Genomic DNA, 10,158 nt, shown 5'->3' with positions numbered 1-10,158 from the left:
GCAGGGCAGGGCAGGGCAGGGCAGGGGGCGCTCGTGGTCCTGGGGGCGCTGGTGGTGCGGGGCAGGTGCTGTGGCCGGGGGGAGGCGCAGCTGGAGCGCAGCTGTGCGCAGCTGCCAAGCCGCCCGCCTGCAGGGACTAACGACGTAAAACCCTGAGAGCTGTACAGGTCGGGCACCTCCCGGCCACCACGTGCTGGTGCTTGCGCCAAATCCTGCACCGTACAATAGTGTGGGGTGGAATAAGGGCTGGGTGTCCCCAGGGTCACCCTGCGCCCCCCCCCAAGAAGCTGCAGTCAGAGGGTGCGTACGATTCTGAACTGGGTTTAGATACAGAGCAGAACGTGGATTCACATGCTAACGCAATTTCACAGGGGAAGTGAGAGCTTTGCATCCTCTGTACTGGTTACTACCAAACGTAAACTTGCTGAGGGCTGGGGGCTTGTTCTCGTCTGTCCAAACGGCCGAGCTGGGCAACAGGGGTGGGACACAGCCCGCCAGAGGAGAACACTGCGTGTGAAGGGTTTGGTTAGACAGGAGCCGGGGACGAGCAATGGCGGGAGATGTAGGGGAAGGGGAGAACAAAGGTGGTCTAACGGTACTGGCCCTGGCAGGAGCAAAGCCCAGCCTTAGCTCAAGACTAACATCTGTGCTTTGGGCTTCTCTGCCTCTGCCGTCCCCAGAGCCCTCGGCAGCAGGTGCCCCAGCCCGTGGTGACACAGACACCCCCTGCTTGCTGGGTACTCGCATGGAGCCCCATAAACAGCGAGTTAAGTGGCAAGAAACGGGCTTCTAATTCTGAAGATGTGCCCCACAGCCTGCCCGCCCCCCCCCGCAGTGATCCTGACCACCCCGCAGCCGCGCCGGTACCGGAGCCGCGAGGACGCCTGTGCGGAAAGAATCCCCAGCAGTCTGATTTCGTTTGGTTGGAATAAATTTATTTCATCTGTCTGTAAACAAGGTGTTTTTAATAGTTATGGCATTTTTTGAAATGCATATTAAATCAGATGAGTTAGACTGTATCCCAGATGTAACAAAGTGCAGGGAAAGAAATGGACAAATCAGCAACAAGAATTTGTTTAAATCTGTACATTATCCACAAGGCCCAACAACAGAAGCAAATACTAGAATGTAGTGCCATTCCAAAGAAACCCTCCTAGTCGGTTAAAATCCATCTCACAATAGCAACAGTTCATTTTTTTTTAAACAATAGTATGGCACAGAATACATATTAAAAAATCATCACAAGACAGCCAAGTCAGTCATTCCAACAACACCCTCTCCCACTATTCCTCTGACCACGCTCTGCAGTTCTCTATGGACACGCGGCGCGGGGCTGGGGTTTGGCTGCAGACGCGACGAGGGGGCAGGAGCGGCTCAGCCCCGACTCCTGCGGCCAGGGCCGAACGAAGAGCCCCGATTTGAAATGCATCGTTCGGACGTTGGGGCTGCGAGCGCAGCGCCCGGGCAGCTCCCCGCAGGGCTGCTGCGCTTTCAGACCCAAACCCAGGAACACCCCCAGCCCCGAGCTGCAAATCAAAATTGGTCCTATGAAAAACTGAGACAGACACTCCAGATGGTTGTGGTGGGACCTCGTGTCCGCAAGGGCAGCGTTCGAATGGTCAGCTACAGAACAGGGGCTGGCAAAAAAAAAGTGCCTGCGCTATTGCAACGATGGAATGTCCGTGGGATGGTGGGACGGTGTGGCAAGGTCATGGGAGGAAGTGCGTCTGTACCCTGTGCAGTTTTGTGATTGCACTTGTTCAGCAGGACGAGCTTCAGACATCGCGAAGGAAGAGTAAGAGACTTAAGCCTACAGTGAAGTGCAATGACAAAACCAGCGTAACATTAATAGCTTTTGAGTGGCAAATTGGTTAAACAAACCAGGCACTATAAAAATGGGTGTGAGCAAACAAACGTGGATTAGAACAGAAGAGGGACAGAAGATATGCATGCACTGCTTTCCTCCCAGCCGCGCTCCGTGAAAGGAAGACTCGTGTGTCATTGCTCAAAGTGCTGAAGAGGCATGGACCAAATTAGATTGTACAATCGGCACCTTGTTTAGTATTTGAGTTGGTTTAGTTGTCAGTATCACACTAATCGCTAAGCCAAAGCGAAGCCTACACTCGGCGGATTCCCCCCCCAGAGTTTCTCAAGGTACCATGCATATCTCTGTGGTGCAGTGATGGTGCCAGATACGGGACTCGGTTACACACAGCGGTTAACACAGAAATGAACGGGGGACTGGGACAGCAGGAAATGGGGAAATCAAACCCACAAACTACCATCTACAGTCTGGTAGCACTGAGCACAATGGGTGGCGGAGCAGAAGCTGCTCGGTGATGGGCAGAGGCTGCTCAGACGTCAGACCTCCTCAGGTATAAAGCCAGTTCATACGCTTTCTTGTTGAGTGTCCCTCCATGGACACCTTCCTTTCCCATGACTATAACCAATGCTGGAGTACACAAGGAAACAAAACAGAAATGAACGGAATTAAAGAAAAAAAAAGGAAGAAAAACAAACCCAAACACCTTTCCCCACCAACAAAGGGATACAAAGGAGACACAGGTTCATACCCCATCACCCTGCATTGCTAATAAAGTTTCCAGAATGTAAGGTTTAAAGCTCACCACCAGGAAAGTTTAATAGCAATCTTCCCCTAATACTTAACAGTCTGCCTAGCAACTAGAACCCAGAGTCTCTCAAGTATTTTGCCATTGAGTATGCCTTCTTATTCAATCCGCCTCCATGGACCCCTTCTTTGCCCATTACAAAGACCAAGACTGAAAGAGAAAAGAAAAAAGTTTTAAAAAGAGTGTGTTAGACAAGGAAATAACGTCAGTTTTAGGCAGCGCAATAAACACACTCAAGTTCAAGATTTAGTATTTGGGTATCGAGCTCGTTTAAAGGGACTTTTGTAAAAATACAGAGGCAGACAGGGCTGGAGGAGGCGCGAGTTGCGCTCGGGGCTACTGCGCAGCGATGTAAGCCCTAGGAGTTCACTGCTACGAAAACGCCACCAGCCACCTCCAAAAAGCATCGCACACCTCTCCAGCAGCACCAGCCAGGAAATCCGGCTGCACCTCCGAAAAACAAGGGCATGAGGGAGGTGTTGTCACGGACAACGGCAGCAGGACACGCAGGACTGTGAAGACCAGAACGGGAACGTGCCCGTGCTGCGATCCGTAGTGGTGTGAGAACCACAGTAACTGCCTTGGGACCCGCAAAAAGCCCACGGGGTCAGACTTGGGCTGAGACTTCTCATGCCACAATGCAATTACAAAACATGCTATTTGTGTAAGACAAAACGCAGGAGATTTCGCTGCTGACCCTGTGCTCCCACGCTTGCAGGGCGTGGGTGTGAGCGCGGGTGTGAGCACAGGTGAGCGCAGGTGTGAGCGCGGGCCGGACAGCAGCTCCCAGCCCGCAGCGGCTGCATCGCCTGGCAATGCGCTCACACCCCACACGCTGCTCCCTGCGCCTCGCTGTGACAGCACTCACGGCTCCGCAAACGCTCCTCCTGGAGCACTGGCACTCAGCTTGGCCTATAGACAAATTCTGCTCTAGTTCTGGTCTTACAAGAAAAGCCCATTGCTCACCAATTTGCTCCAGTGCCAGCCAAAAAATGTTAGGCCAGGTATTTTGAACAGTCAGTATTTCGAGGCACATTTTTTACATCCAAACCTAGTGCCTTCTTCCCAACAGGTCTCCCCAGAAGCTAAATGAGGAGCACGAGGAGCAGCTGTACCAGCATAAATTGAGTTCTCAATGATACCAAACTGGATGGGCTTTTTTGCCTGAAGATAAACTTCAGAGAGCTCGATAGGAAGTGCCAGAAGAGAGCGTAAAACTTGTTAAAAAGCAAGTAGGAATAGCTCATACAAGGAATTCACCTCTCTGCAGAATAAACTTCCCATTGAGAAGTCGACAAGGAAAAGCTAGTTTAGCTACCAATCATTAACAGATCCCTGCCCTAAGCTTTAGATACCAAGTTATCACTACTTGGTGAGCCTGCCTGGAGCCGCAGTCTGCTCCTTCCTGCTGGTCAGACGCGTTTAACCGTGTCCCTGCCCAGCGCCTGGCTGCGATCACCACTGCGCTCCCAGCCAGTCGGTTAGTGAGCCAGAGCACTGCCGCCCGCCCCCGCGCAGCGCTGCCCGAAAACAGCCGCTGAACGCAGGAGGGAGGTGTTCTCCGCAGCTGAAGCCTATGCTTAGGGTCGCATTCCTAATGCGGTGATCTGAAAGGGAAGAAAATCGTGCTTACCTCGGCCAGCTCTGCCTACAGCAACGTTGTACGTTGGCTCACCCCCTTGACTCTTTGTCCTGATGTCCATTGTGCAGTCGCCATCGACATACAGGCTATCTCTGATCACAGAGCACTTCTTCGCACCAAGGGTCAGACCATTGGTGAAGAAACCCTCTCGGTCTTTTCCTACAATCATATCTATTTCTACCGGCTGTCAAAGAAAGAAGTCCGCAGTTAGCACAGCAGTATTTGATTTCTTTATTTCTATTCAGCAGGCGGTCTGTCTCGCGTTGGGAGGCTCGGACAGCGCATTTCCCGATGCTGCCCGCAGAAGCGCTCCAGGACGGCGCTTTGTCACCGGCGTGCGCAGCCCGGTCCCGCCCGGCCGGGCACACGCAGCGTGCGGCCGGAGCGCCCGGGCCGCCCGCCGCTCCGCAGGGCCGAGCCCGCCGGCAGCTGGCCCGGGCCTCAGCGCGGCTGCCGCCGCCGCGCCCGCCCGGCCGCTCTGCGCTGCGGGCCCGCCCGGCCCGGCCCGGTGTGCGCGGGGGCGGCCCCGCCAGCCGCGCTGCGGGAGCGCCGGGCCCGGAGCGGCCGCGGGGGTCGGGCGGCTGCGCGGCCGGAGCGGGGGGGGGGGCGCGGGCCCGGCCGCGGCGGCGCGGCAGCAAAGTGCAGCGTCACGGCGGGCCCGGCCCCGCAATCACGGCCCGGCTCTGCGCGGCCGCCGCGGGCCCCGCCCGCCCGCGCTGCCCCGGGACCAGCACCGGGACCGGGCCCACGCCGCCGCGGGCCCCGCCGCGCCCGGGGTGGGGCACGGCGCCGGCCGCCGGGTCGGCCGGGACAGGCCCCGCTGCGGAGCGCCGCACGGCCCTTATGTAACGGCGGCGCGGTCCCGCAGCGCCGGGCGGGCGGCGGGCGCGGGGCTGGCGGGCCGGGGCGGCGGCGGGGGCGAAGGACGGGCGGGGCGGGGGAGGGGAGGCAGCGATCAATGGCAGTGCGCCATCTTGGCGGTGAAAAACATGGAGCCGGCGGCGCGGTGGGCATTCACGAACGCCTCCTACGCCGCGCACGTAAGCCTCGCCGCAGCGCCGGGCCCAGGCGCGGGCGGCCCTACGCCAGCCCCGCCGCGCGGCCTCTCCCGCCGCCCCGCGGCCCCCGCGCGGCCGCCCCGCCAGCCCCACAGGCGGGCCCCGCCGCATCGGGCCGCAGCCCCCGCCCCCGCCGGCGGGAAGGGCCCCTCTCCCGCGGCGCCGCCGGCAGACGCAGACAAAAAGGCGGCCGGGCCCCTCGCTCCCCCGCCGCCTTCCCCCCGCGCACCCCAAGGTGCCCCCGTCCCCCGCCCCGCCGCTAACGGCCGCGCTCGCGCTCCCGCCGGGCCGGCGCCGCAGGCGGGCTCGCCCTTCCCCGCTCCCTCCCGCCTGCCCGGCCGCCGCCCTCACCGTGATGCTCTGGAAGATGCCGCCGGCCGTGGCTGCCCAGACGTACTTGGCGTCGCAGTAGCCCACAATGGCGGCCTCCTGGCAGCAGCCATCGCACATCAGGTTGTCCACGTAGCTCTGCCAGCCGGCCATCTTCGCGCGGGCGGCGGTGGGGGCGAGCGGGGCGGGCGGCGAGGCGCGGGCCGGGCAGCGGGCGGCGGGGCTGGGCGAGGCGGTCCCGTCCCTCTCCTCTCTCTTCTCCCTCCTCGACGGCGGAGCGGAGCCGAGCGCTGCAGCGAGCGGCGCGGCCCAGCCCAGCCCTCCGCGCTGCCGGCGCCGGGGGTAGGAGGGGCGCGGGCCGGCACCGCCCCCCGCGCCGCCCGGCTCCGCGCGGCCGAGGCGGGAACGGCGGCGGCTTTCGCCGGGGGGAGCAGCGCGATGCGGCGGGAGCCGGGCGGCGGGGTCCCGGTCCCGGTTCCGGTCCCGGTCCCGGTCCGCTCGGCCCTCCGCGGACAGGTGCGGCGGGCCCGGCGGGACGGGAGAGCGCGCGCTGCGCTGCCTCAGACTGCGCGGGGAAGCGGCGGAGCCGGCGGTTCGAGTCCCGGCCGCCGCCCCGAGCCCCGGCGTTGCCGCCCGCCCGCGATGCCGCCGCCTGCTCCGCCCGGAGCGCCGAGAGGGGCCGGCCGGGGTGAGTACCGGCTGCCGGGCCGCCTTTCCGCCTCGGTCCCTTCTCTTGTGTCAGTTGGAACGTTGCTCTTAGGACCAAGAAATTGCGCTGCTCTCGCTTCTGGGAGCGTGGTCGGTGCTTGGGGCAAGCCCTGGTGCTTTTCAGCATCGGCCAGGCCGGTTCGCAGCCTCCTCTGACCCTTCTCCTCAGCTCTCCCGGCGTGCCGGGCCTGCCCCGCGCTCCCGGTGGGCTCGTCTCCCGGTGGGCTCGATCTCTTGGGAGGCAACGTTCGCCCAGCTGATTGCGTTTTATTTCTATATGTTCTGTGCCTTCTTCTGTGTAGCTCAGGAGCTGTGAGGGTCTTGGGGAAGCCCGTGGGTGCTGCTGGTAGTTGCCCACACTGCTGTCCTGCCAGCTGAACCCGTGTCCAGCGTAGCAACAGCATTTCCGTATCAAATCGCTGCTGTTGTATTAAGTTGGGCTCCCTGTCTTGCACACTAGCATCTACTAGATTTTATTTCTGTGTGGTTTTGTAAGTGGCCTTTTCACATTTTATTCCAGGTTCCACCAAGTTTCTGTTGAAGTACCGTGGTTTCTGTGTTCTTTCGTACGAGGTCCAGGTCTGATGCCAGTATTTTGCTGCAGTGATGCTGTCCCCGGGCACTGTTCACCCGCAACTTCAAGGGCATGGTTTAGGGCAATGGATTGGTCTTGCTTAAATTTTGAGTTGGAGTGGTGGGGTCACCTCCTTTTTGAGCAGGATGATTTTGCTTTACTCCGTGTCTGCTGTGATTCTCTGGGAAATGGAGACAAGTGGGATGTGAAGTGGCGGTCTGTGTACTTAACTTTGCAGCTTTAATTTATGGAGTTAGAGCTTGTACATGAATATGCCATAGCACACAGCAATTGAATCTGCCTCCTGCTGAGGTTATATCCCCAGGAAGAACATTCACCAGGTGTCTATGATGAGTATCCCTACAGAATACTGCAGGGTGTTCTTAGCCCTTTTGAAACCTCGTTCAGTAGTCACGGGGTTGACTTGTTTAGATCTAGCAGAGATGGCTGAGGTTACTAGATACTTAAAAAAGAGCTTATTTGCATCTTTTAGCTTAATTCCATATGTATTTTCTGTTTCATTTTAACAGTGCTGTTCCCGCTCTGAATTTGGACAGCACCAGAACTTTGCTTTATCCTTTTCTGGCCATCCTTGTATACCAAAAATGTCCTTGTATCATTTTGTCTACCAAAGAGTTAGAGGCTTAAAGTTTACTTTTGGCTTTTTGAGTAGCTGAAGCTTTTTGTGAAGTTTGGCTTGCCTTCATTGTCATCTCCCTGCAGATTCCTTCCATGGGAAGGAGGAAGAGTCATCTCCTGTCTGAAGTGGAGGGCCACTTCTCTTCATCAATGGTTTTCTGTAGGAGGCCGCAGTTTCACACCGTTGTTTGCACAGAACGGAATGCGTCCATCGGAAATGCACAGGAGGCTGGTGGTCCATTGTTTTTGGAGTTCAACCAAAATGCGCTTGGGTTTTGTGTATTTGTGTTGTGGATTTTTTTGTTTGTTCTTGCAAGCTGCAATAAGGATTCCAAGTTGTTTGACTTTAGTAAGTGGATTTATTGAACACAGAGGCAGACACCATATCCTGTCACCCAAACCCAGGGGCATTCCGGAGCCGCCTCTTTGCCAGCGTCGTTATCCCAGGTTAACGAAGGGTGGGCTGTGCGTGTGCAGCAGGCTGCTTGGAGAGAGCTCACGCAAGAACCTGGGGTTTCCAGGACTTCAGAGGTCTGGGTGCGCCGTTCCACCCGTCTGTCCGTCCTTCTGCTGAGGACCAAGCGTGCGTCCGCGAGCCCCGACCCCAGCCGGTTGTGCGGGAGGCAGGGCCGCGGCGCCGGGGCAGCCACAGGCGCTGCTGCTTTACCGGCCGGCGAACGGCCAGAGGATTCACCTGCGCGTCGAAGAATGCAGAGCGGGTCTAGTAACAGTACCACTGCTTTGTGGGGACTGTCACCTTTGTAATAGCTACGGAAACCGGGGGAGCAGGAGCGTGAGCGCTGTTTTGATGAGCAGATCGTGTTAGCAATATGGGAATACAGTTGTCTGCTTTTAGTGATGTGGATTGAAATAACTGCATGGGAGTCTGGGATCTCCTGGACATAAATGGATGGGCAAGAGTAGAGGATTTGCCACCTGCTTGGTGGCTGGGCTTTTAGTCTTGTTATTTGTGAAGTGGCTCTCGTAATGTATTTAGAAAGTGAAGCCTAAATTGGGTTACCGTTATTTAATGTTATGAAACTACCAGGTACCGGGTGTGATTTGCAGATTCAGCAGTCACCAGTGCTGTTTCTAAAAATCATAATCCTCTAATTCTGTTTTCACTGTTAGGTGCCTCATGGGTTGTGTTCTGTGTTACACAATCATTGCAACGCTACTTGTCTAGACACCATTGTTTAAGAAAACGAGGATGTGCTCTGTACGTCAAAGATTGTGAGAGAGAGGAGTTCCAGTGTTATTTTTTCTTACGAGTCTTAACTGGAATCTGAGACATTTGTTAAATGAAGGATTTATACGTAAACAAAGATATGTTGAAATTGATAGGTGTAATGTGTCAGTTTAGCATCAGGACCTGGGCTGGTGTGTGGAATGGCGCTGTCTGCACATAAGCTATACATGTACGATAAGCAGTTGCTAAATGGTGATTTCTTGTGGTTCGGTCTCCTCCTGCGTCCTGCCCGGCGGTTCCTCTGGCTGGCAGGCCTGTGCACGCTGCAGCCGCGGTTTGGGTCCGTGCGCCTGTGACAACTGTCAGCCTCTCTGCCTCAGTTCAGAACTTTGTCTAAAATTTATGTTGGATCCCATCTGAGAAAAATAATCATTTGAAAGAATTTTAAGTACCCACTGTGCTGAGCGAGAATGTACTATTTATAGCGTTGTGAGAACCTTCACTACTTTTATATTGGTTACGTAAAAGTTGAAGTTGGCCAAAGACTTGAAGGAGGGTGTATACTTTGTTAGTAAAATAACTTGCAGTTTTCTGTGGGGCTTTGTAACTACCAGGGCGGCTGCTGTGGTCAGGGTGGTTGGACAGCCGGTGAGGTTTCCCTGCCATGTCTGAGGTGCTCCTGGTTTTCACCAAACTGGCCCATTTGGGATGGCTCTGGCGAGCGTTTCTGTGCAGACGGGCACGGCGCGTGGCCGCGGGCAGGACGCAGCCTGACTCCGTGTGCCGGCGAGCTCTTCGGAGCCGGAGCGGCGGGCACCGCGTCCCCCGCCCGCCGGGCTCCACCGCAGCCGCTCTCGGAAGGGCAGCGCTGGCGTTGATGTAGAGGAGTCAGGAGTTAGCGGAGCCCCTTGTGCTGACGGAGAGCCCAGAGGTGAGGAGCCGCCGTTGTACCGCGCTGAGGACGGGGAACGGGCCTCACGGGGCCCTTCGGCAGCCGCGCCACGAGCCTGGCTGAAGCACGGGGAGGCCGCTGCCGCTGCGAGGAGGGAGCTGAGATAGATTGTAAAAGTAACACGTTAATGGGAGGAAGACATGGGGCTAGCTTTAAAAATGCGGTGGTACAAAATGCCACAGTCGTCAGATCAGACCGCAACGCAAAGCTTTACCTGTGCAGGAAAGGGTCCGGTGCAGCGCTGCACAGGGGGGTTGTGCTGCTGAGAGCCCTGCGAACCGCACCCCAGACCGTCCCCAGAGCCCCGGAGAAAAGGGGCTTCTCTGGTGTATCTCCCATGATGGGAAGGTGGTTTGACTCCGTGTGCGGATGAGGGATTTGTCTCTGTAGAAGAGGTTTGTCTGGTGAGGTTCTACCCGCATAGAGCACTCAGCAA

General features: G+C 57.3%; 1 protein-coding gene across 2 annotated transcripts; it reads right to left on the bottom strand.

The window, feature by feature from the left end:
• Nucleotides 1-913: 913 nt before the first annotated feature.
• Nucleotides 914-5,993, bottom strand: PFN2 (profilin 2). Of its 2 annotated transcripts, none has more exons than XM_065845029.2 (3): nucleotides 5,682-5,993; nucleotides 4,264-4,456; nucleotides 914-2,452 (listed from the first exon to the last, which is right to left on the bottom strand). In XM_065845029.2, exons 1-3 carry the CDS (start codon nucleotides 5,811-5,813, stop codon nucleotides 2,355-2,357), a joined length of 423 nt encoding a protein of 140 aa, XP_065701101.1. In that variant the 5' UTR covers nucleotides 5,814-5,993; the 3' UTR covers nucleotides 914-2,354. The 2 variants fall into 2 exon arrangements, with proteins under 2 accessions (XP_065701101.1, XP_065701102.1); XM_065845030.2 differs by having other exon boundaries at nucleotides 914-2,780; nucleotides 5,682-5,986.
• Nucleotides 5,994-10,158: the final 4,165 nt, after the last annotated feature.

This window comes from Patagioenas fasciata, chromosome 9 (assembly GCF_037038585.1).
Source record: "Patagioenas fasciata isolate bPatFas1 chromosome 9, bPatFas1.hap1, whole genome shotgun sequence".
NCBI classification, from domain to species: domain Eukaryota; kingdom Metazoa; phylum Chordata; class Aves; order Columbiformes; family Columbidae; genus Patagioenas; species Patagioenas fasciata.
Note: the sequence above shows the minus strand (reverse complement) of the source record. Positions and strands in the feature narration are given on the sequence as shown.

Excerpts from the sequence above, each read along its gene's own strand:
- PFN2 (XM_065845029.2), bottom strand. The coding sequence starts at position 5,813 with ATGGCCGGCTGGCAGAGCTACGTGGACAACCTGATGTGCGATGGCTGC. Across the intron at positions 4,457-5,681 it reads GCATCTTCCAGAGCATCACG|CCGGTAGAAATAGATATGAT; the intron begins GTGAGGGCGGCG and ends TTTCTTTGACAG. Across the intron at positions 2,453-4,263 it reads TGTAGGCAGAGCTGGCCGAG|CATTGGTTATAGTCATGGGA; the intron begins GTAAGCACGATT and ends TGTGTACTCCAG.